This window comes from Schistocerca gregaria, chromosome 2, assembly GCF_023897955.1.
Source record: "Schistocerca gregaria isolate iqSchGreg1 chromosome 2, iqSchGreg1.2, whole genome shotgun sequence".
Lineage (NCBI taxonomy): Eukaryota > Metazoa > Arthropoda > Insecta > Orthoptera > Acrididae > Schistocerca > Schistocerca gregaria.
The window spans coordinates 168,092,056-168,115,970 of NC_064921.1; the positions used below are offsets into that span (position 1 = coordinate 168,092,056).

The window sequence follows — 23,915 nt, forward strand, 5'->3', positions numbered from 1 at the left end:
GTAAAACACGTTGCTGAAAATGCGTTAGTATAGCGGAAGGAAATCTCACGAACAACGGCGATAGGGTTGCTACAGACTATAGCTGACAGTTAATTGCTATTTGTTAGGCCTGTTGCAACTGAGACGCCGTAGAGACCAGATCAGCTACTTTAATTAACTCAGTGATTGGGTTGTAATTATTTCTCAGTACAAGGATTGGAGTCTGCATTTGGGATCCCAACACTGCGTCATCAACTTCCTCTTTTAATTCGTTCCCGATCCAAGCCCCTGGGGATACTCGAGTCGTGCAGTGCCGCTCCGGTTGACAATACCGACAATCAATTGACCTGCTCGCCATCAGTTTTGCCACGCTGCACTCCGGTAGCGCTGGCGCCCACCCCTTTTCACGGAACCCCCCCGCATCTGGCAGCCACGGGGGCTGCTGACTCGACGTCGTAATTGAAGCCCCGGCCGCTGACCGACGCCCGTCAACGCGCACAAATCGCAAATCCGCCGGCGACCCTCTCGGACAAACTGGCTCTGCCTATTCTTCCTGCCGGGCGACGCCACATGCAGGCGAGGGGGTCGCGAACGAGTCCCGCGGGCCCATTTCTCCCATTGTCGGCGGCGATGCAAATGTCCGTAAGCCAGCGGCGTCCCGTCGGCGGCGTCAAGTGCGGCGCGGCCAATGGGCGCCTCAAAGCGGGGAAGCACAAAGGGCGGCTGGGGGTGCGCGCGCAGGGCGGGGCTCCCGCCGGCCAATGGCGTGCCTAGCTGCGGACGGCCACCCCGGGGCGCGCCGCCGCCGGGGGAGCCCCGGCCCCGGCCCGCGCCCGCAGCCCCCGCAGTCAGTCAGTCAGTCACGCAGTCAGCCAGCAGGAGCAGGGCGCGGGCACCGCGAGATGCAGCAGCCGCAGCAGGAGTCGCCCCAGCCACTGGCCGCGATGCACCACTTCGACCCCCGGGTGTCGCCCAAGATATCGCCCGGCGCCTCCAGTAAGTTATTCTCATCTTTCGTGCCCTATTCAGTGTGTACTTGCTGAGTCACAGATACATTAGAAAGTGAAGTTAATGTTCGTCAACATTTATTTTTCATTTCGTTCTTAACCGACTCTCTGGGCCACTTCGACTGTACAGGCAATGGACAAAACACCAGCGAGAGTTTCTACGCGTAAATTACGCAGATTATTATTATTTTCAAAAAATTTTGTGTATCCGTACACAAACATTCAGTATACCCCCACACAATATTTCTTGTTTTGTACCAGTGTGAAACTGAAACACTGCAGTTCGGTGCTTTTTGTGGCTCAATGGAACACTGAGTTTACGAATTTATAGCCATATGTTTACAGACTAAGACATTCAGCTGATCATTACAGTATATTACTTGTTTTGTACCGATGTCAAACCGTAGCAATGGATTTCTTCGTTTTTCATATAGATGCACGACATTTAAATGTCACATATCTATGGAAATAGTGGTTTTGCAGCTAGAAAATCTGGCCGATGTTGCGATGTCTGTGTTCAGTTTTAAGCTGATTGACGATCTAGACACCTCAAATCCGGTTCAGGACAAAAAATAAAATATTATTGTCGAGCATTAATACTATTATTTCAGTTTTTAATGTGCTTTTATCTGCTTCTTAACTTTTTTTACTCGATTTCGACCCTTGCTATAGCTTGCGAAAAAAGAATTTACGATTTAACTTGCGGTTTTCGCAATAATTTTTCATTCGATCGGAGTGTTGTTGTTTTCGACATAGCCACATTATTCCAGTTTTTATTTTGGTTGCCTCTGGAGATGTGGATCAAAAATCTTATCTTTCTCCAAAATTTCTGTTTCTACAACCTTTATCTCCTTCGAACCACTTCGCATTTCTTGAAACCATTTGCACCAGCCGGAATGTTCCAAAATTACCCTACATTGTTTATTATTATTATTATTATATTTTGAATTCTAGTGGGTGCGCACCACAGTCTCGATCGATTTAATTAATGACGTCGTTAGTACCAGATTGTTTTAAAATAGTAATGCATCTTAAGCACTGCTACATACTTTCGAGTGTTGTTCAAGCTGAATACCATAATATGTGTGGGTACAACTAACGAGGATAATGTATCCACAATTATTATGTGCTTGAAAAGAAAAAATTCTAACTAGGTAACAGTGCTTATTGCAGTACTACTATTTTAAAACAAACTGGTAGAAACGATGTCCTTTCTTAAATTTTACATCTTTCGTTCCCTACCCGTGAGAACTGGGCTGACTGCCTTAGAACTTTCTTTGTCAAATATCCCAATAGGCTGGAATGGTGGTCCAGGGAAGCAGTACCTGCGAGAAGGTTTCTAGTTCGAGTTGATAACCGAAGCAATCCTACCTGAAGTATTGGTCGGAGCAGGGGGATTGGAGCTATTTTAATTTCTTCCTACGACAATGTTCTCCACAGTCCATGACAAAATTGATGTATGTGTGTGTGCGTGTGTGTCCATGTAGGATGTGACATTACGAGCGCTGCATACTCCTCAAGCGTGTGTAACCCATATAACATAGGATATTTGACCGGTTCAGTTGAGTAGCGGCAGAACTTCGCAGAAATGCTCCAAAGCCTAAACTGCAAGACGCTGGAAGAAATATGCCCAGTACCTTCTTTTTTTTCGAATTCGCTATAGTTTTATGTGACAGAGGGGACAATGAAGAATATCAATAAAAGTTCATCGATCGTTTGTATTTAGATTTGTTTAGGTTTTTGTAAATAGTTAAAAGACGTAATACACAAACAAAATGTAGCGTATTTCCCCTGAAATCTATACTACAGCACGTCTGACAGCGACATCGTTTTATCATTCAAGTGACGGCATTGTTCTGAAACGACATTTCGACTGTTTGCATACGCTTCATCTTCGAGACAAAATATTAAATTCGTTTATACGTGGCCTAGTACGAAGCTATTAGAACTATGACACTGGGCGGAAGTGAAATACCGCGTCGTTGCAGAGGCGTGCCATTTGAGGACAAAGTTCTCGATTCCAGCGTTTCCTCGGTGTTCCCGAGAACTGCTGTCCAGTATTCGAATACCATACCCCCGAACAAGACGACCTCTTTCACGTTGCGAATAGACTTACGTCCCCAGCACCAGGTTTATGGCTGTCACCGTATTAGTTCTATGTTATCGGTTGTGCATCCGTTTCCGTTCGTCTCCAGCGATTAAATTTTTCACTGCATGTTCTTCGAAATACAACAATGAATGAGAGTACGAAAGAGTATTTTTTTTACATATCAGTGGTTTTTTATTTTCACGGTAAAATGTTATTCAAAAAACGAAATGTAGAAACAGATGTGGTCTTGCTCCATTTACGTAAAACTGCTTTGTTTAGAGGAAGACACAACAAGAAATCACTCATTGTGGGTGTAGGCACAGTAGATAAAAACCCTTGAACTTAACGAATACGTATGTCTTTCCAGGTGCGTGTTCGAATAATTTTGATTATCGGCAACTGCATGGTCTTATTTTCCTGTAAAGAACATAGTTTTATCTAAGTGAAGCAAAGCCTTCCTCCAAACTGTCGATTTAGTGTATCACTGAGTCACGCAACGATGTCCCGACAAACCGTAGTTTCCTCGCACCGGACGGAACATCTCTGCCACGCCACAGTAACAGTGCTGAACGACGAAGTCGTCTTACGAGAGTTCGACGGCTTTGAAAGAATAGCCTCGTTACTAAACAACTTGCAACGAAATTAGATAAAAAGCAAAAGCAAAAATTTATCGTGCATCCCTTGCTAAAACTGGAATGGTAAACAATAAACACTGCAACTACCTGTCGGAAGAAGAAAAGTGTTCGTATAAGCATAAATCATTTTTTTTTTCTATAAATTGATTATACACAAAGTACCTCAAGAAGAAGAACTTTGCTCTTCGTGTTATCTACTTCCTAATTGTTAGCCGGCCGCGGTGGACGAGCGGTTCTAGGCGCTTCAGTATGGAACCGCTCAACTGCTACGGCCGCAGGTTCGAATCATTCTCGGGCATGGATGTGTGTGATGTCCTTAGGTTAGTTAGGTTTAAGTAGTTCTAAGTTCTAGGGGACTGATGACCTCAGATGTTAAGCCCCATAGTGCTCAGAGCCATTTGAACCATTTGAACCTAATTGTTAAATATGGTAAAAAAAAACTTCTGCTTACGTATTATAGTTGAATGTTCACGTGGTCTATGTATTCTAAAAGCCACAAAATATCCATTCGTGCCCTGCTTCACGCTCTCGAGGAAAAATTTAACTCCCGGTGTAACCATCGTAAGCAGCAAGAGAAACATACGCTAACAGACAACAGAAGGACACATTTATCAACAGAAATAACCACGGCGAGAATACGTGTAAAAATAACTTCAGATAGCATCGGAAATGGATCAGGCCATTTGACACCGCTGTCCCCTAGCTTCCAACCATTTTCAAAGAGAATCCCAGTCGCGATATCTATTTCTGGAACGGCAATAACTGACGTTTTACTGTCGTTTGAATTATATGCTTTGAAGCGACATGTTCTGACGTGTCATTTACCGCAAATATATCGATACTGCGTTGGAAAATGACGAATCGTACCATCAGGACAAATCTGTTTCTACTCGGCTGATAATCCGGTAGTATTTCGTCGTGGATATTAGCACAGAAAGCCTACATTCGCAGCATACCGTCCCTAGTGTTCATTGTTACTGTTTCGCTTTAAACTCTCCAACCAATAACTAGCAGTGGTGCAGTAGTTACTTGCTAAAATAAAAAAAAAATCAAATGAAAATCGACAAACCGAAAAATTGATTTCTCTTTAGCAGATGTGAAAAGTGCAGCAGTTTCGATCGTTTGCGCCAATGCGCAGCTTATGGCTAGGTCATGCGCTACGCTAACGTGCACATATACGCTTGTCGTGGGGTAATGATACAGCATCCAAAAGACAACCAAAATATTCAGCTGAAAGGTACACTTACTATTGCAACCAATCCTTTTGCCACGCTGCTCCTAAGCGATTTTAATTTCACAGTAAACGTACGCCATGAGCCAGGATAGGCCTACTGTTCGTAACAAGGTGCTTCACATATTCTTAAAGAATCATATTCTCACACAGTGAGAAGACTTTTTTTTATGCAACGAGGCCAGAAACTTGCAAGAGAAGGAGAGATTATTTCCTCTCATACTTAAAAACAGCGTCACTGAAATGAGTTACTGCGTTAATACTATGGTGTATATACACGCGTGGGCCGATTGCCTCAATAAGCATTAGATAATATTGTCTGTTTAATGAACTGGAAATACAATATATAAACAAATATAAGTCTCTATGGACGATCTTTTTTATCATGCAACTTTTAGGCCTATGACAAGAAAAAGACATTCTATGAAATAGATTGTTACGCAGTTCTGTAGTGTCTGCATCTGTGTGTACGACGAAGGTTAAAGCAGAGCGAGGGATTACCAGAGATGGCGGGGGGGGGGGGGGGGGGGGGCGAGAACTTCACGCTGTAGGTCACCTACACTGAAACACCCTGTCGGTTCCCCCTGTGCCTCCAACAACTCGGCCAATCCATGCATTCATTATTTTCTCCCCTTCGAAGTATGCGGACTTCGATATTCATCATTTACGTTCCACGTTCTTACGAAGCAAGCTGAGTCAGCTATGAGTTTCTGTTCAACTCACAAACGCTAAATCAATAAGAACTTTATAGCACACCTAGTGCTCTCAGCAGATGCTTTTGGCAACCTTCTGATATATTACCACCTGTCATACCATTTAGTAGTCCCACACACAGTGACGCTTTGCGTTGGTCGGAATGCTGACTTTAATTCACTGCTTCAGTCCCTTCGAAGGAATCAACGTGTGCACTAGAAGAGAATGATGGAAAAAGGAGGGAAGATTAAGGTTTATCGTGTAGCCAATGACGAAGTTGTTATAGACGGAGCGCATGCTCAGGTTTGACGGTGTGGATCAACAAGCCTTGCAGAGGAACCATCGCATCATACGACGGGAATGATTTTAGGGAACACATGGAGGACTTAAATTCTGACTGTACAAAGTTCACTTAAAACTTGAATTACCTAAATACTAGTCCAGCTATAGTATTTGTTACGTTAACAGAAATCGCTCTTTTCATCGACGAGCTATTAGCACCCAATGTCTGAAATGTTATTTCCTTACTTTCATCGTAACCAACCGTCAGACATGTCGGCTAAATCTTCGTTGAGGTATTAGCATTATCTATCGGCAGTAATGCTGTGCACCTTACAGATATTACGCAATCTGTCTGTGATCCACAATCCAAAACCTTAGCTGTTTCTCACTTAAGCGTCTCCGCTTGCACTGATTAACAGTTATGGTGGAGGAGGAACCGTCAGCAAGCAAATTCAACGGGATATCCCAGCACTAACCCGAAGACATCAATGTTCCAAAAGTTTTTCCAATGATACACGAGCGCCCGCCAAGTTAGATTCCGTTAAGCAAACAATACTTTATCTCCCTTCATTTTTTCTTCCCATTCACTAGAAGTCGCAACGAATCGACTGGGCCACAATATCTAAACATTTCCATTACAGATATGGCTCATTATTGTACTAATAATTAAGCGAGGTAAAAGAACTGCTGCTTCTGTTGTTCTGACCGCAAATAAATTACTTTTAACTTCATCTGTTGCTCGACAAAATAGGATAGGGGTAACAGAACACTCGCGCGATCTAGTCTTGAGTAGTGCTCCAGTGTTCGGGATACTCACTAGATCGGATGGAAGGTGTACATCGAAGCGATTCAGAGGCGTACTGTTACATTTGTTGCCGGTGGGTTCTACCACGCACGTGTTACGGTAACACTCTACTATCTCAAATAGGAATCACTGGCGAGAAGACTAATGCTTTTTCTGTCACCAACGGGCATTTTGTGTAAGTGCTGGGAAGACATGTCAAATTAGGGCCCATAAAGAGGTATACAGATGGTCGTTTTTCAGTCGCTCCATGCGCGACTGGAACAGGAAAGGGATTGATTTGCAATGGTAAAAGGTACCCTCCACTGTCACCCGTATGCTGACTTCCTGTGTATGTATATGGATTTAGTATGGAGAAAATACATTAATGTAGCGAAAGGAACGGGAAAAATGGTTTGTTGGTCTCTAAAATGTAAGACTGACAGGGAATCAGAACCTGCTCTGTCTCCAGCATCAGGTACGTTGTTTGCTTTATACGTAGCTAGTGAAGCAACGAGATCGCGCAATTTTAATGCCTTTACCTTTGAACGTTTGTTGTATAACAACTGTTCGTCAGAATATCTTGACTGCTACCATCACGCTAAGTATAACGTAACTTTGAGGCGAAATGACGAAAGTTTAATGCCCAACAGCGATCAGTAACTGGTTTGCATATCGTGTTTCATCTATGAAGTCTTCTGGTATCATGGGCGAAAAATGTGAGACGTTCTCTTCCTCTATGTGATGTAATGCCTCCATTAGACAGCTTATAATTTAATGTGCGCAATGGAATTCATGCTTCCTGACAACACTATTATTAACTTGTGGCCTCCGTCAGCATAGTACCTGTTTGCCCAAGACAAATGTTGATACGCCTTTGATGTGCTGTTTTACGGACGGCATAATCGGAAGGGAGTGCCAGTCGCCTGTGATGAATGCTTTAACCGCAGTGGGGTAGGTTTCGACAGCGCGCGTATCGCTGGAGCTGGAGTCGACAACGCCGCTCTGGAGTCCGCCATGACGCAGCCGGCAAGCGCCCTCCATGTTGTCGGCGTGATTCACGCACAAGCGCGTCGCCCCAACAGCAAACCGCAGCACGGCATCGATCCACAGGGAAGATTCACGACGCACAGCAGTGGTCGCTTCCGGATGGCCGACCAACGGTCGGTGGGAACCGTTTGCACACTTTGTGCTTCCACATTCGGCTAAAACATCGGACAGAGGACCAACTCTATCCGGCTAAAAAATAGAAAATGTAATATATATGCATATTCTCAACAAAAAGTTCGAATAACTGAGACTTCGAATCTACGGAAGATAGACTGATCAAGATAGAATCAGGAAAGTCGAAATACGAGTAGGCTCTAGGTCAAGAAATGGTATTCTACTTTCAACAACATACGTATTTCTTTACAAAAGTAGGCAGAAAACAACAATTAGACCTCAAATTTAAAATTAAATTCTTTGACTACTTGTTTTTAATTATTTTCAAAAATGGTTCAAATGGCTCTGAGCACTATGGGACTTAACAGCTGTGGTCATCAGTCCCCTACAACTTAGAACTACTTAAAAGTAACTAACCTAAGGACATCACACACATCCATGCCCGAGGCAGGATTCGAACCTGCGACCATAGCAGTCGTGCGGTTCCGGACTGCGCGCCTAGAACCGCGAGACCACCGCGGCCGGCTTTTATTTATTTAACAAACTAAATATAAAACTATCCGAGAACGCATAAGAAAATTTCACTTTTATTCATTTTTGCATGTTGAACAAAATCTTAAAAATGCTTAAAGTAGTAGATGAGTTTTGCTATTTGGGAATCAAAATAACTCGTTATGGTCGAAGTAGAGAGGATATAAAATGTAGACTGGCAATGGCAAGGAAAGCGTTCCTGAAGAAGAGAAATTTGTTAACATCGAGAATAGATTTAAGTGTCAGGAAGTCGCTTCTGAAGTATTTGTATGGAGTGTAGCCATGTATGGAAGTGAAAAATGGACGATAAATAGTTTAGACAAGAAAAGAATAGAAGCTTTCGAAATGTGGTGCTACAGAAGAATGCTCATGATTAGATGGGTAGATCACATAACTAATGAGGAGGTACTGAATAGAGTTGGAGAGAAGAGAAATTTGTGGAACAACTTGAATAGAAGAAGGGATCGGTTGGTAGGACATATTGTGAGGCATCAAGGGATCACCAATTTAGTATTGGAGGGCAGCGCGGGGGGTAAGAATCGTAGAGGGAGACCAAGAGATGAATACACTAAGCAGATTCAGAAGGATGTAGGTTGCATTAGGTACTGAGAAATGAAGAACCTTGCGCGGGATAGAGTACCATGGAGAGCTGCATCAAACCAGTCTCTGGACTGAAGACCAAAACAACAACGAACAAAATCTGTCAACATACGCATTTTCTCTTCCCAAAAACGGAGTTATATCTTTTTATTAAATTAGCCTTATCTTCTTTGCCAAGGCCAACAGGGACACGTACACTATTTGATCAGTACTATCCGGACACTTGTTAGTGGACATTTTATGGGTGTGGCCACACTTCGCCTTTACGACGGCTTGAACTCTCCTGGGGGCATTCAATGAGGTGTCTGTGTCCGTAGAGGAATGGCAGTCAATTCTTTAAGATCGGAAACCATAGAGAATGGTGGTTGGGGAGTTGGGATCTGAAGCGAACTCTGCGTTCTGACTCGTCCCAAAGGTGGTCCATGTGGTTCACCCCAGGACTCTGGGCAGGTTAGTCAATTTCAGGAATGTTATTGTCCACAGACCGTTGACTCACATACATTGCTCTATGATAAGGTGCTCTGTCATGCCGACACAAACGGCCATCGTCTCCCAAAGTAAGTCAGTACACAATCCTGTTAAAGGTGAAATTGGATAGGATTGGTAATAAGTGCCAACCAATTGCAACCCTTTACCATGGTTTCGACAAACGTAAATTCTTCTTTTTCGGAAGGAAAATGGACTCATCAGAAACTGACGTAAACTGATGTTGAAACCGTAATGCTTTTTGTCTAGTACAATGTGCGTGCCACCCACAAATATGCACGTTGTACTAGGCCTTATGGTTCCAACATCCGTTTTTGTTAGTATGTGATTTTACTAGTGCATTTTCCTTCTGAAGAAGACGAATTTATATTTGTCGAAACTATGGTAAAGGGCTGATAAATCTTTACTTCTGCAACAAGATGGCTATTAGTTCCAATCCTACCAGGTTTCTAAGTGCAGCGATTCTGAAGCTCAGCCATATTAAAAATTTTAGCTGTAAAATGTGTTCATATCCTTCAACATTTAACTATTTATCAGGCACAATAAGGGGACGACACGGATATCCACAGGGTACATCGTGACTGATCAATTCAAAACCGTAGTTTAAAGTCATCTTCTGTGCGGTGGCATCGCTATTTACAGTACCTCGAGTGTCGCTTATCATTGATTAAGGATATGTGCGACTTATGAGGAGCTGCTCAATCATTGTACCCATTCTTTGTAACTCCCTTCGCACAATATTTGTGCAATCTGGCGTGCTCGTATTATTTTGGAACCCAAAAGAGTGATTCCTTCCGCTGATTTCATGCTTTTTTTATTTTATTTTACTTAATTTTTGAACATTTACCCTCTGCGGTGTTCGACGGTCCCTGGTATCAGCACATTAGGTCTTGTTTTAGCTGTGGCTGTCGCGCTTACAGTTCACAATTACATCACTGACGGTTGACTTGGGCGGCTTTAGAAGTGTTGAAATGGTGCTGAAAGTTTTTTAGTCGGGTGACATCCAATGCTTCTGTAATGACAGCCGGCCGGATTGGCGGAGCGGTTCTAGGCGCTGCAGTCTGGAACCGCGCGACTGCTACGGTCGCAGGTTCGAATCCCGCCTCGGGCATGGATGTGGGTGATGTCCTTAGGTTATTTAAGTTTAACTAGTTATAAGTTCGAGGGGACTGATGACCTCAGAATTAAGCCCCATTGTGCTCAGAGCCATTTGAACCATTTTTTGTATTGACAGCGCATATACTCACCGCCTCATTTTATACTGGCGGGTCCGCTTATCGTCGTCAATTCCACATTACGTGTAGGTGTTGGGATACTTTGCTCAGAAGTGTGTATTTTCGACATTTGACATTTCAGTAAGCATTCTGCAAGACACGGAACCTCACACTTCCTCCCTGAATACGCGACGTTTTCAGCAACCTTCTCTTTACGCTTCAGGATTTTCTGCTACAATCATGATTGATGACGCAACCCTGAAACTTTTCGCTACATCCTTCTTGCTCACCTCACATTCCGCGGCCTCAATCACCTGCTTAATTTCTCCAACGTCAAACAATCAAAGCTATACGGGATTCACAAACCACCGTTGTGCCTCAAACCAGACTCTCAGTTACCACACACGTTCTCAAAGAGACCAAAGGAGAATTCAGTCGGGATTAAGTTGTGTATGAGACTAGTCCTGCAGTCAAAACACGTTATCAGAACCAACACGGGAATTCAGAGATGAGTCTGTCTCTGGGGATAATCCCGTAATTGTTAATTAAAATAAAACATACACTCAGGCTGCACAAGTGTGTCTGGAACGAGTATTTTATTCTCTCATGAGTTTATGCAGCTAACTGGCAAGGTTTGCGTACAAAATTGCGTAATATCCCTTTAAGAAAATATTAGCAGATGATGATGATAATAATAATAATAATAATAATTCAATGATTTTATCCATCATAAATGGTCTTCTTGCAAACCTGCAACTATGAAGATACTGGGTTTGTTTACATACAATTATCTGCAACCAGACACGATTTTCTTTTATTCATATTTTACACAACTCGTTTCGAGAAATGCACACTTGAAAATGGGAATCATTTCACGAAACGCGTTCTGTAAAATTGGAATAAAAGAAAATTGTGGCTGGTAGCTGAAAAGTTATTTATTAACTAACGAAATAACAATACGGCATTTGCGTTTCTCAGTTTCTGCGTCACCTTACACAATAAACAGTTATTTTTAAATGTTCTGCATTATGCATTCACCTCTATTTCATTAATTCTGATTTATTTTCTCTATAAACCTTCGCGCTGTAAACTTGAGGCACTGGTCCTCTGACATCAGTGCTAATTTTCCGCGTGATGTACTCAGAGCTAAATTTTATCTAATATCTGTACAATTAGACTACACTGATCATTACTGAATTCAGTAACCATGGATAAGAAATGGTGTTAACAGCTTCTATGTTTCCAGACCAGCTAACCAGAATAGTGGAATTGAATCCAAACGTAGATAAAAATTAACTTCTTGCAGACAACAAAGAAAATGTGCTTATTTCACTACATAGCTACATAATATACAAAAGAGAGAACGTTGTCTCGATATATACTTTTTAGAGCTCTTGAAGATGAGAATTAGAATCAATGCGATTAAAGTACTGTTCCCTGACCTCTGGAACTGCCGTCTTTACACTTTCCGACGAAAGTGTACTCTATACATGCAGCAAGAATGCACTTTATTCGTTACACAATAAATTTCAAGTTACTGGTACATTTTACGTTTCATCAAAGGAATTTGATTGTGTAAATCACAGTACCCTTTTGGTAAATTAGAGTATTACGGTGTAATAGGAAATGCTGCAGAAAGGTTCAAATCCTCAAACAAAATCTGTCATTAGGAAAGAGAGACATATTGAGTTATTAGTCATCATCCAACGGGGACTGTGACTTGTGTGTAGATTCAGTGCAGTAATGCGATCATTGTAAATAGGTACTGTAAAAAGATTTTCCTAGTTGATGATGCCTGGCTGCAGTAGACTAGTGGATTGAATATTTACATGTTCTGTCAGAAGTTTGCTATTGCCTTGTAAATTAAAATATGTTGAAGAGTTCTTGAAATCTCACTCCCCTGAGAACCATCTCACTTCTGCTCTGAGAGAGATATATTAGCAATCTGTTTTTCTGTGGACGTATTTATTGTGCATTCTTGTTTTCTGGCGTGGTCAATATCCTGGAAAATCTCCAATGGCCATATTAGAAAAGAAAGTACATCTAATCTAACAACAGATTAGAATTTTCAGTAATGCCTGTATATTCAGCCAAAGTAAACGATAAACCAAAACGCAGTGTAATGTAGGGAAATATTCGTCGTAAAACATGGTAGGTCTGCAGAGAGGATGTCGAGTGGTTAAAACTGAAATGTTCCACCACAATAAATTATTTTCTGTGTCAATACGTTAATTCCTTTCTTTCTAAGTCTAGTCGTTCAATAACCATTTGGGGCAAAACCAGAAATTATAAGGAATAACTACGTCGTTAGTATACATTTTCATGCTGCCACTAACAGACTAAATATAATTCTGTTCCCTTCTTTCACTGAATTTTTTCCCCTTTGAAGGAAAGAAGTAGTTTCGAGTTCAACATAAGAAAATGAAGGTACTACGAAATAAACCCTTCAACGACTAAAAGTAGGGCAGTGTAGGTGCAGATTAAAACTGTGTGCCAGATAGAGGTGCGCTGCCAACAATTTTTTTTTTTTTTTTTTTTTTTTTTTTTTTTTTTTTTTTGCGTGCCGTTATTTCAAATTGAACTCCATTCCCATTTATGTCGTAAGTTTGTAGATCTACCTCATTGGACAAAGGTTCACAGGCAATTGACGTGGGTGTGTTCCATGTTTATTTAGTTCGCCTAGGGCATGGGGACGTTTCGTTCGAATTATAGCGTCGGTCAGAAGAACAGGGAGTTACTCTTCACTCCTACTCCGCTGGTATGACCAGGTTCACTGAGCGTTCCACACTTCCCAATGCTCAGTATAACATTGGTAGATAAATTACTCATTAAGCTGTATTGGTATCTTCGCTTGACAGGCATGTCTGCTTCCAAATGTTAACTTTCAATCCCGACATTTTGCCTTAGGCATAACTGCGACCATCATGAGTCATGGGACATACTAATCTTTAATCAAAGACGTCGTGGTTCTTCGCCTATGAAAATTATTTATTCTGTGGCACATATATTCATGAATTTTATCTATGTCTACCTCAGAAATTTATTTTTATATTGGTTTCGTGCATAAAATGGGGAGCTAATGTTCGAACTACTGCAAGAAGTTTAATGTCCACATCAATAAAAGTGACTAGTGACGCCTCTTTGTCGTCGTTTATTTTGCTGGGTTGGATTCACAGTCGATTAAAACTTTTTTAAAAAAATATTGTCGACCTTAGCGTGAATTTTTTTTTTTTAAATCTGCAGTTGTTATTTCCATCTCCATCCATTTGTATGATATAGCACATGTCAAAGTTTAAAAATATTAGACATGTAGGCCTATATGTCATTATCACACGGGTCGTATTTTAAAGTTTTTCTTTGTGCTAAAGCAAGTAATCTTCTCTGTGTTCCATTTGAAGATGAAAGCGGAAATGCCAGGTGTTTAAAAATTAATAATTTTTCCATTTAAGCTGACAACAAGATATTTAAAAAAAATTAATCTTACTGCAGACCTCCCTCAAGGAAATACTTCCTTGCCAAAAAGCTGTAACATTCACTCCTCTCTATCTGTACATCACACTTTCTTCAGTTGGACGAACAGATACACGTACATAAAACCAGTAAGAAAACAAATCTCTGAGAACGAAATACGTAGATCAGAAGAGCTGCATTGAGGTACTATGGAGGGAAACGAAAAGGTTCTAACGATACAGCATAATATTTAATTAGAGTCCAGTTCCTGTCTGCTGAGCAATATGGTTCGGAATTTAATGGCTAGTCTCATCTCGGGAATGGCCGGGGTTCAGTTTCCCACAGGCATCCCATAGTTTTCCTAAATTACTTCACCTCCTGGCTGACGTCATCGCGAACAAAACCGCGACCGACTCATATTCCGCTGTCTTAGCCGACAGAACTGGTGCTACTTTAGTAATTTCTCTAAGTTGATAAACTACAGTTTTCCTCCTCTATTTTCTCTACTGGTCCAGTTACTAAGCTTTTGAATTTCCATTGTATCTACAGTTCTCGCAAGACGATGGTCTGAACGCATTTAAGGTTAAAGCGTCTCGTTCTCTCTACGTGACACGAACCAAAGGTACAGAAATAAAATCAGCAGCTTTCTTGGGGTAAAATTACGAAAAAATAGGTATTAAGGCTTTCGGAAATGGGCACCAAAGTTCCTTTCCTTTAACTGTGCAGCAGATTAAAACAGTCTAAAAGAATTTTTCGTATAGGTTAAGCTGGCATATTTGAAAAGTTACCAAACGCAGCACACTTTATGTTAGTTCGTGTACTTGTTTTTTTTTTCTGCATTCTTTCGGAAGTTACAAAGGAGACTACTCATACAGAACCACACCGATATTGGAGACGTCGAGACGTTACCATTGCTTTCGTTTTAATGCCAGGTGCTCAGCCATCTTAGACACATGGACGGCGTTAGCGTACGGAAGTCAGTCAAATGAAACAGAGGGAAAGATCCTAACTCCCATCTCCGTTTGTCACAAATAGAATAATCAGCTCAGCTACACAGGTAACGGAATCTTGCAACGCCAAAACTATGGTAAGATCAGGCTGTCTAGAATCACTCCAGTCTAGTGACAGACCTGCCACTGCTCTGAGCAGACGCTGATACTGGTTACTGACTTTAAATCTAACATAAGGCGTTCTAACCGTAGAAAGCAATTTTGAAAATAATAGTGGTATTTATGAGCGACTGAGATAAAAATCTGGGGGAAATATTCTCGGCATATTATCAGAACAAATAATGTCCCTATGACTCTTACACCAGGATAAGTAGGTAATAATTAGGGACAACCCTAGAGGAAGGAAAACATCCGATATTGAGTTATTCCTATATAGGCCCCGTCAACTTGGTGCCGTTTGAGACTGGACAAGTTTACGGCAAAGAGTCGACCAGTATATCTTAACACCTGATAAAAATATTTATTCACATTCAAAGAAACCACTGAAAACCTAAACCAGACTCGGAGCAGACATGAAGTCCACCCCTTCCCAATTTTAACCCAGTGTCATAGCCACTATACCAAACTCGTTGCGTCAAGAAAAAATATTTCTTGAACTGATTTGTTCGAAAGATAGTTTCACGGTGAAGTCCACTGTTGCCGAGAGGTAAAACAAACTTATCATTTAAACACACACGGTAACTTATTTCGTCTGGAATGCTGATTGCCCGTTAACAGATTTGTATTATGCCGTACGCATAAATGCCTTTTGGGTGTTGAACCCAAATAACTAGTACAGTGTTGAAGCAAAATTTAATAGGATGATTATATCAGGTACAAGTAACTAAGTATGTAGTTTGATAACGAGGGGAAATTTCATTTTCAGACTGCGTGTTCTAGCACTACTTGAAACTGAGCATATATCATGCTCTCGAATTTAAATGTCATCTCTCCTACGTTATCACGCGGCAGAAAACTGTCAAAACCAATTCTTAAGGTAAAAATGCACTTGCAGTACCGGTGTCTTTTCCGTTGGCTGCTGCAGTTAGCAATGGTTCGAGTGATCGGTGGTGAAGCGTCAAGTCATGAATTTTAGTACTGCATCACATTGCTCCGTAATTTACTATGCGTCGTAAAAGGAGTTGGCTGCTATTTTGTTTCACACGCTATTATTTCAGCTGTGGTATTAGGTCCCCCCCTAGGCCCAGCCTCGGGTATCGATCGTCACATATTCGGAAAAAAATTATTGTGAATGTCAATAAGCTGATATAAACAAGTGTTGGTGAAGTAGTAACTAGAAGGAAGAAAGTGGAACAAAAAAGAAACTTTGGAAATAGCTTCCATATTGTAAAGGAAGGTAATAACTTCGTACCTTCCACCAATAGAAATAATATTCAGCTATTCTCATTGGCTAACGTGTAGTATCATCAGACAGGCCACGAGCGAAGTTAACGAATTGGCAACAGTGGAATTGAATGGAAGAATCGCGGACACCGTAAGTGTACTTTGCCGAAAAAATTTTCTTTTCTTTGTAAGAATTTAAAAGCCAGCCTTCTTACAACAACTGCGTTGATAAATTTGGTTGGCTTTTCAGAAAAGTCGATTATCTAACTGTATACCAGTTCATTGGAAAATAGATAATAGAACCTTCTAACATCTCTGCAGTTTCAATCAAATCTGACATTTATTTACTAAGTCGACGTCGTTTCAAGTTACATTTAGGTCTTGTTGGTGAATATACGAAAGAGTAGGCCCTAACAACTAAATTATTTTAAAGCCTTTGTATAAATTTTGTCAGCCAGAACAGCAGTGCCTATATAGAATTTGCCAGTCGTCCAGCAAAGAGAGAATAAATACGTCTACGAGGTAAGGTCGACGACTATGTCAGGGAATTTAGATCAGGAGTAAATTTGTATAAAGGAAAATGCGCAGGGTCTGATAAGTTCTACGTGGGACAGACGAGACGCAGTTGCCATACTTCACTCAAGGAACTCACAGATATAAATATCAATACAGCCTTCGACGCACATGCACTGCACACATCATACGAAACGCAAGGCACAGCACTTGGAAGTAACGCATACAGGCCCACGGAGTCGTTTCCTTAATGTACTTGAGGCACTTGTTATTTTCGCACATCACTTGAACCACTCAGACGAACTGCTCAAAAAACGAAACAATTAACAGATGCATAGCTTGTTCGAACTTTCCAAAGAGACTTCCAGAGGCACATACCGCAACATACGCGCTGAAAGTGTTGGCCGCTACAACGTTTGCGCCAGCCGACGAGACCAGCCCACGAGCGGAAGCAAACTGCACGCTGTACGTAGTGTGTTCCCGAGCAACGGAAAATAACACCGTCTCTTGGAATACTCGCAAAAAGAACCACCCGGTGTGCAAGACTGAAGACAATATGTTCGATGCGAACTGCGGGAATCCCTTCCGTTGGATATCAGGTGCAGACACTGGCCAGAATTTTAGTTTACCTTCGTAACTGTTTTGCTTCAACACAGTTACTTAATCATTTTGATGTACTACGTGTAGAGTGCGACACGTCCTATCAAACTTACCCTCTCCACTTTAAGGGCTCTACAAACGCACCGACCGACCGACCGACAAATTGGACGAGTTCAGACCTTTTGACCGACCGAACGGCGATCGTTCCTTGTCGGTACGTCGGGCGGCTACGACAATTCAACAACCGACCCGAGCCACGAGCCCAAGAACTTATTACCTCTAGAACAGCCAAAGCAAATCCTAATGTTTGGGTCTGTGTAAAACCATGCACGATCTCGTAGAACAGTAATTCGGTGAACTAAGGATAAACAAATGCCAACCGCCTGACAAATGTTCGTGTTTTCTCACTGCTCACAGGATTAAATGCTTTTCTAATACACATCACAGTGTGCGATACGGGCGAAACTTCAAGGATAGAGTTTCTCGAGAAATTGAAATGCGTTGTGGCTAGGGCCTCCCGTCGGGTAGACCGTTCGCCTGGTCCAAATTTTTCGAGTTGACGCTACTTCGGTGACTTGCGTGTCGAAGGGGATGAGATGATGATGACTAGGACAACACAACACCTAGCCCCTGAGCGGAGAAAATGTCCGACCCAGCCAGGAATCGAACCCGGGCCGTTAGGTATGACATTCCGTCGCGGTGAACACTCAGCTAACAGGGGCGGACTCTGGAGAAATATAAAAGACTACGGATGTTTTTGGCACGTGGTGCGAGGGGTACAGCAATATACGAGTAGATGCAAGAAATGAAGCACTTTTTTTAATTGTTTTGCGATTCCGTAATAGATCCATGTGGCACATAGACCGAATAAAAATCCTCTGCTCTTCTGTAGATCTGCTTTTAGTGTTTATTTCCGATACTTACCGGAAATAAAATCTAAAAACTGAAATTAAATGGACGTCAACTGATAAAATACATTTGCTTCATTCTTATAAGCCTTAAGAAAGTCCAGCCTATGGTTATAGGTTTGCTTATGGAGAGCAAAGTAGGTGACTTTTTATGGTTCTAACAGTCACTAAATGCTTCATTTTTTAGATATCTATGGTATCTATTAGATGATGTGCAACACCACCATGCCTAGCCTTTCTTCTTCGAATTTTAAATTAGTTTCTTAAAATTACAGGTCCTCTTCTATGTTACATATACCAGGGTAATCCGAAAAGTAAAGTCTCCTATTTTTTATAAGTACATAGACCTGTTAATTTCTACAATGGTTTACATCAGTTTACAGCTTGAACATTTAGCTATTTTTCGACATAATCACCATTTATGCCGATGCATTTTTTTAGACGCTGTGGCAGTTTTTGTATGCCCATGTCATACCAGCTCGCCGCCATGCTGTTCAGAAAGTAATGAACATCTTCTTTCACCTCGTCGTCGGAGCTGAATCGCTTTCCGGCCAAATGTTCTTTTAACCTATGGAACAGGTGATAGTCACTGGGCGCCAAGTCAGGACTATAGGGTGGGTGGGTGATTACGTTCCACTGAAACTGTTACAGGAGAGCAACGGTTTGCCGAGCGATGTGTGGGCGAGCGTTGACATGGAGAATGTGTACGCACTAGTTCAACATTCCTCTTCTCCGGTTTTGAATTGCCCGTTTGAGTTTTTCCGGACTCTCACGGTACCTGTCAGCGTTAATTGTGGTCCCAGCGATTCAGCTCCGACGACGAGACGAAAGAAGAGGTTCGCAACTTTCTCAACAGCATGGCGGCGAGATGGTACGACATGGTCATACAAAAACTGCCATAGCGTCTACAAAAATGCATGATTATGTTTTAAAAAATAGCTATATGTTCAAGCTGTCAACTGATGTAAACCATTGTAAAAATAAACAGGTCTATGAACTTATAAAAAAATAGGAGACCTTACTTTTCGGATTACCCTCGTATAAATAAATTAATATCGTTTACCATGATGTCGTTTGTTTTATTTATTTTTGGTTTACCATGATGTATTTCCACAGTCAGCTATAAATCACATTGCAGGTTTCAGGATTCATTTTAGTTAAGTGCTGTGGGGTACAATAGCACTGAATTTGAGGTCCACTTAAAATTCTCTCAGTTGCTAGAAATCGTAATGTAAGTAACAGCCTTTCCTCGAGGCTTACAACCTCTCTCAAGATTATATATATTTTTTTCTTCGCTAAGAATAGTTTGATGATGGTCAGCAGCTCCAAAATAAATGATTCATCAACTCTTAGGTAACTAGTAAAATTAGGAAAATCATCAGCTCCTAATCGCTTGAGTAACAGAAATTTACCAAATTTCTTTCCCTGCATTGCCACTTCTTTGCTCAAAGCTTTCTTTCGGCATTTTTCTTCTGTTACCTCTAAAACTGTCAAGCCAAACCCCTATCTTTGTCTCTGTGTAAAACCAAGCGGTATCTCGTACTACATTAACTTGGTGACTCGACAAGGTGGCGCTGTAATTACTCAGTGCAGTCGGGAGGGACTCGTCTAAGTTGGTCGGTCAGCCGATAAATTAGTACGTGTTTAGGGACCTTTGTAATTACTGGCATTGTAATTTATGTACCTTAAGGGTTTGTTCAGGTTGCGCACAGCGTATAAAACTGACGGGCTGTTATGCACCGCCGGCCGGAGTGGCCGAGCGGTTCTAGGCTCTACAGTCTGGAACTGCGAGACCACTACGGTCGCAATTTCGAATCCTGCCTCGGGCATGGATGTGTGTGCTGTCCTTAGGTTAGTTAGGTTTAAGTAGTTCTAAGTTCTAGGGGACTGATGACCTCTGAAGTTAAGTCCCATAGTGCTCAGAGCCATTTTTTGCTATGCAACGACAGTGGGTATTGTATACTATACAGAACGTTCCAGCTGCCACTCCATTTGCGTTTTATGGAACGCGCAACGCCTTCAAAAACCACGTGCGAGATTTTCATATTCTCTCGCTCGCTAAGCGAAAACTATTATTCCTGCAGGGAAAAACGAACAGGACCTTCTGGTAGGAAATTTAATGGACTTAAATTCTGTATTGCGATACGTTTTGCTGGAGCCCGCGGTTTTCGAGTTATTCAAGATGAAAGTATTTGAAGCTCTCTTTTGTACGTTGTTTTTGTTGTTGTTGTTGTTGTGGTCTTCAGTCCTGAGACCGGTTTGATGCAGCTCTCCATGCTACTCTATCCTGTGCAAGCTGCTTCATCTCCCAGTACTTACTGCAGCCTACGTCCTTCTGAATTTGCTTGGTGTATTCACCTCTAGGTCTCCCTCTACGATTTCTACCCTTCACGCTATCCTCCAATGCTAAATTGGTGATTCCTTGATGCCTCAGAACATGTCCTACCAACCGGTCTCTTCTTCTTGTCAAGTTGTGCCACAAACTCCTCTTCTCCCCAATTGTGTTCAGTACCTCCTCATTAGTTATGTGATCTACGCATCTAATCTTCAGCGTTCTTTTGTAGCAACACATTTCAAAAGCTTCTAATCTCTTCTTGTCGAAACTATTTATCGTCCATGTTTCACTTCCATAAATGGTTACACTCCATACAAATACTTTCAGAAACTAATTCCTGACACTTAAATCTATACTCGATGTTTACAAATTACCGCGCGACTGCTACGGTCGCAGGTTCGAATCCTGCCTCGGGCATGGATGTGTGTGATGTCCTTAGGTTAGTTAGGTTTAAGCAGTTCTAAGTTCTAGGGGACCGATGACCACAGCAGTTGAGTGCTCAGAGCCATTTTTTGTTAACAAATTTATCTTCTTCAGAAACTCTTTCCTTGCCATTGCCAGTCTGCATTTTATATCCTCTCTACTTCGACCATCGCCACTTATTTTGCTCCCCAAATAGCAAAACTCCTTTACTACTTTAAGTATCTCATTTCCTAACCTAATTCCCTCAGCATTACTCAAGTTAACTCGACTACATTCCATAATCCTCGTTTTGCTTTTGTTGACGTTCCTCCTTTCAAGACACTGTCAATTCGTTATCCTTAAATAATTCGAAAATTGCGACCTATAGCGAAAACGTATCCCAGTACAAGGTTTAATTGTATTAAATTTCTCACAAAAAGTTCCCATTCATTTTCTTCTGTACGACTAATAATTTACGCGTAGTGAGTGAGAGAATATGAAATTTATGTTTGAGGTATGTGAAGGCGTCGTGTGTTGCGTAAAACCCATAGCTAGGGGCAGGTAAATCACCCTGTATTTATAATATATGTGTTTCATATTAACAATGTTAAATCTAATTTCGCATGTCCTTTTTTTTACGCGGATCTGAGGACGTTCGGTACTGGTAATCGTTGTGAAGACGGATGCGACAGTAGACTGAAATAAAAACTTTTTTAAAAATATTAGAATAAAATAGTGTACCTTTGGTGACGCATTGACGAATAATCGTCCAACCGGTCAGAGTAGCGCTAATTGTAGCCCGTCGCGCATGATAGCTTAAAAGAATGCGCCGTAGCGAGCCCTTCGGCAGAGGACCGGATGCTCGGAGAACGGCAGACGGTAAGGCACCGCGAATAATCCGCCTGTGTGAGCTTCCGCCGCACCTGTAAGGCCCTATAGCTGTACCATATGCTGTGCGTGGGAATTCAGGGCCCGCGGCGGCATATGCGGGTGGACCGGAGGGCGCCATATGGCCCTGGCTGGCTGGTGCGATGTTCGCAGACTCCCCGTGTATCCATCCGCTGGTCCGTGACCCGCGCCCGTCTGGCGCTTCCGCGGCGATAGCCACTCCCACCCCACCCCACCCCTCCACTGGCGCTCTACAACTTGTTTAACAGCCGTAGGATAAGGTGGTACTGGGTTTCGATAACCTAGGGTACGTTTATGCTGCAGCCTCGCTGTTCGTACGTAGCTTCGCCTACTGGGTCTTACCTGGTGCATTTAGCATGAACCGTCGCCGCTCGCTCGGATCCTCGCCAGTCGAGGAAGTGTAGTTATTATGTATTTGGAGCAGCACCGTGCGTACTGAAACTTTAGCTGCCGTTGGCTGCTTTAAATCGCTACAGTGGCGCTATTTTTGAGAGGGCTGTTCCTCGTTTGCGCGATTTCCTGAGCACCGTACACTTACATCCATACACTGCAAACTACAGTTATGGCAAAGGGTTCTTCCCGTTGCACAACATGCTAGAGTTTCTCCCGTTACATTTGAGTATGGAGCGCGAGATGGTTAGCGTCTGTCTTCAGACGTCTGCCAGTTCGCGTTTCTCAGCGTTTTCGTGATGCTCTACCGTTGACAGTGGACCAAACGACGCTGTGACTCTTCATGCGACCCTTCTTTGTAAACGTTCAATGTCCGCTGACATTTTCATGAGGTATCCACCTTCTTGAACAACATGGTTTACTTCTTAGAGTGACTTCATATTCTCAGTGTCGTATCAAGAAAACCGCCGTACGGAACCACTAATGTAAGTTATGAGCTTAGGAAATAATTTCAAGATGGGTAGATACAAGTGGCAATTTTCAACAGGCACCTATTTCAACGTTTTTACGCAAAGAGCTGGAACCAATGTCGTGCAGATCAGTACTGGATAAGTTTCAGAAATTTTCTTTCACGAATTATCATTTTTAATCGGTAAAATATCAAATCCAAAATCTGCATGCGAGCTGCAGTATACAGGGGAGACGTGCAGAAAACCTGACAAAGTGTTACCTCAATATGAGGTCTACCTCCTGCTCTACCGCAGAAATTTCATTACTAGCACTGGCTCGAATCTTTATAAGTTCAACTATTTCTCGCTCAGTAATGTTTAAATAAATTGGAAAATTTGTTGCAATTTATAGAAGTGTCTGAAAAAGTGCTCCGGATAGTTTTTGAGCTGTTTTTACAAAGGGTGAAAGTAGCTGCAGTGCGGACGTTCTGCATTCAAAGAATGGCGCTCTCGTATGGTACTCAGCAGTCTCCAAAACACTTGAGAAACACATCGTGATAGAGCAGCTTGTGTATTACAGAGGTGCACTCTTTGGGTCAGTGATTGCCTTAGCAGACTGGTGCTAGTTTAACCAAATGAATGATCATCTAGGCGTCACAAAAAGGCAATCTTATTTCATGAGCAAAGAGACTCGCGAGGTAACGAAATCCCGCAGATGTATAGAGAAATTTCTCACACGTAATAGATTTAAGATATTATTTGCTCAAGAGAAGTTCGTAACAATGCTGAGTTGTAACCAGTTTATACAGTGTGTTACAAAAAGGTACGGCCAAACTTTCAGGAAACATTCCTCACACACAAATAAAGAAAAGATGTTATGTGGACATGTGTCCGGAAACGCTTAATTTCCATCGTAGAGCTCATTTTAGTTTCT

General features: G+C 42.0%; 1 protein-coding gene across 1 annotated transcript in view; it reads left to right on the top strand.

The window, feature by feature from the left end:
* Window positions 1-867: 867 nt before the first annotated feature.
* Window positions 868-23,915, top strand: part of LOC126336599 (nuclear receptor subfamily 2 group E member 1) — a 76,982-nt gene continuing 53,934 nt past the window's right edge. Inside the window, 1 exon segment of the mRNA XM_050000466.1 lies at window positions 868-975. Within this exon segment, the coding sequence (XP_049856423.1) occupies window positions 882-975 (94 nt within the window). The 5' untranslated portion in view covers window positions 868-881.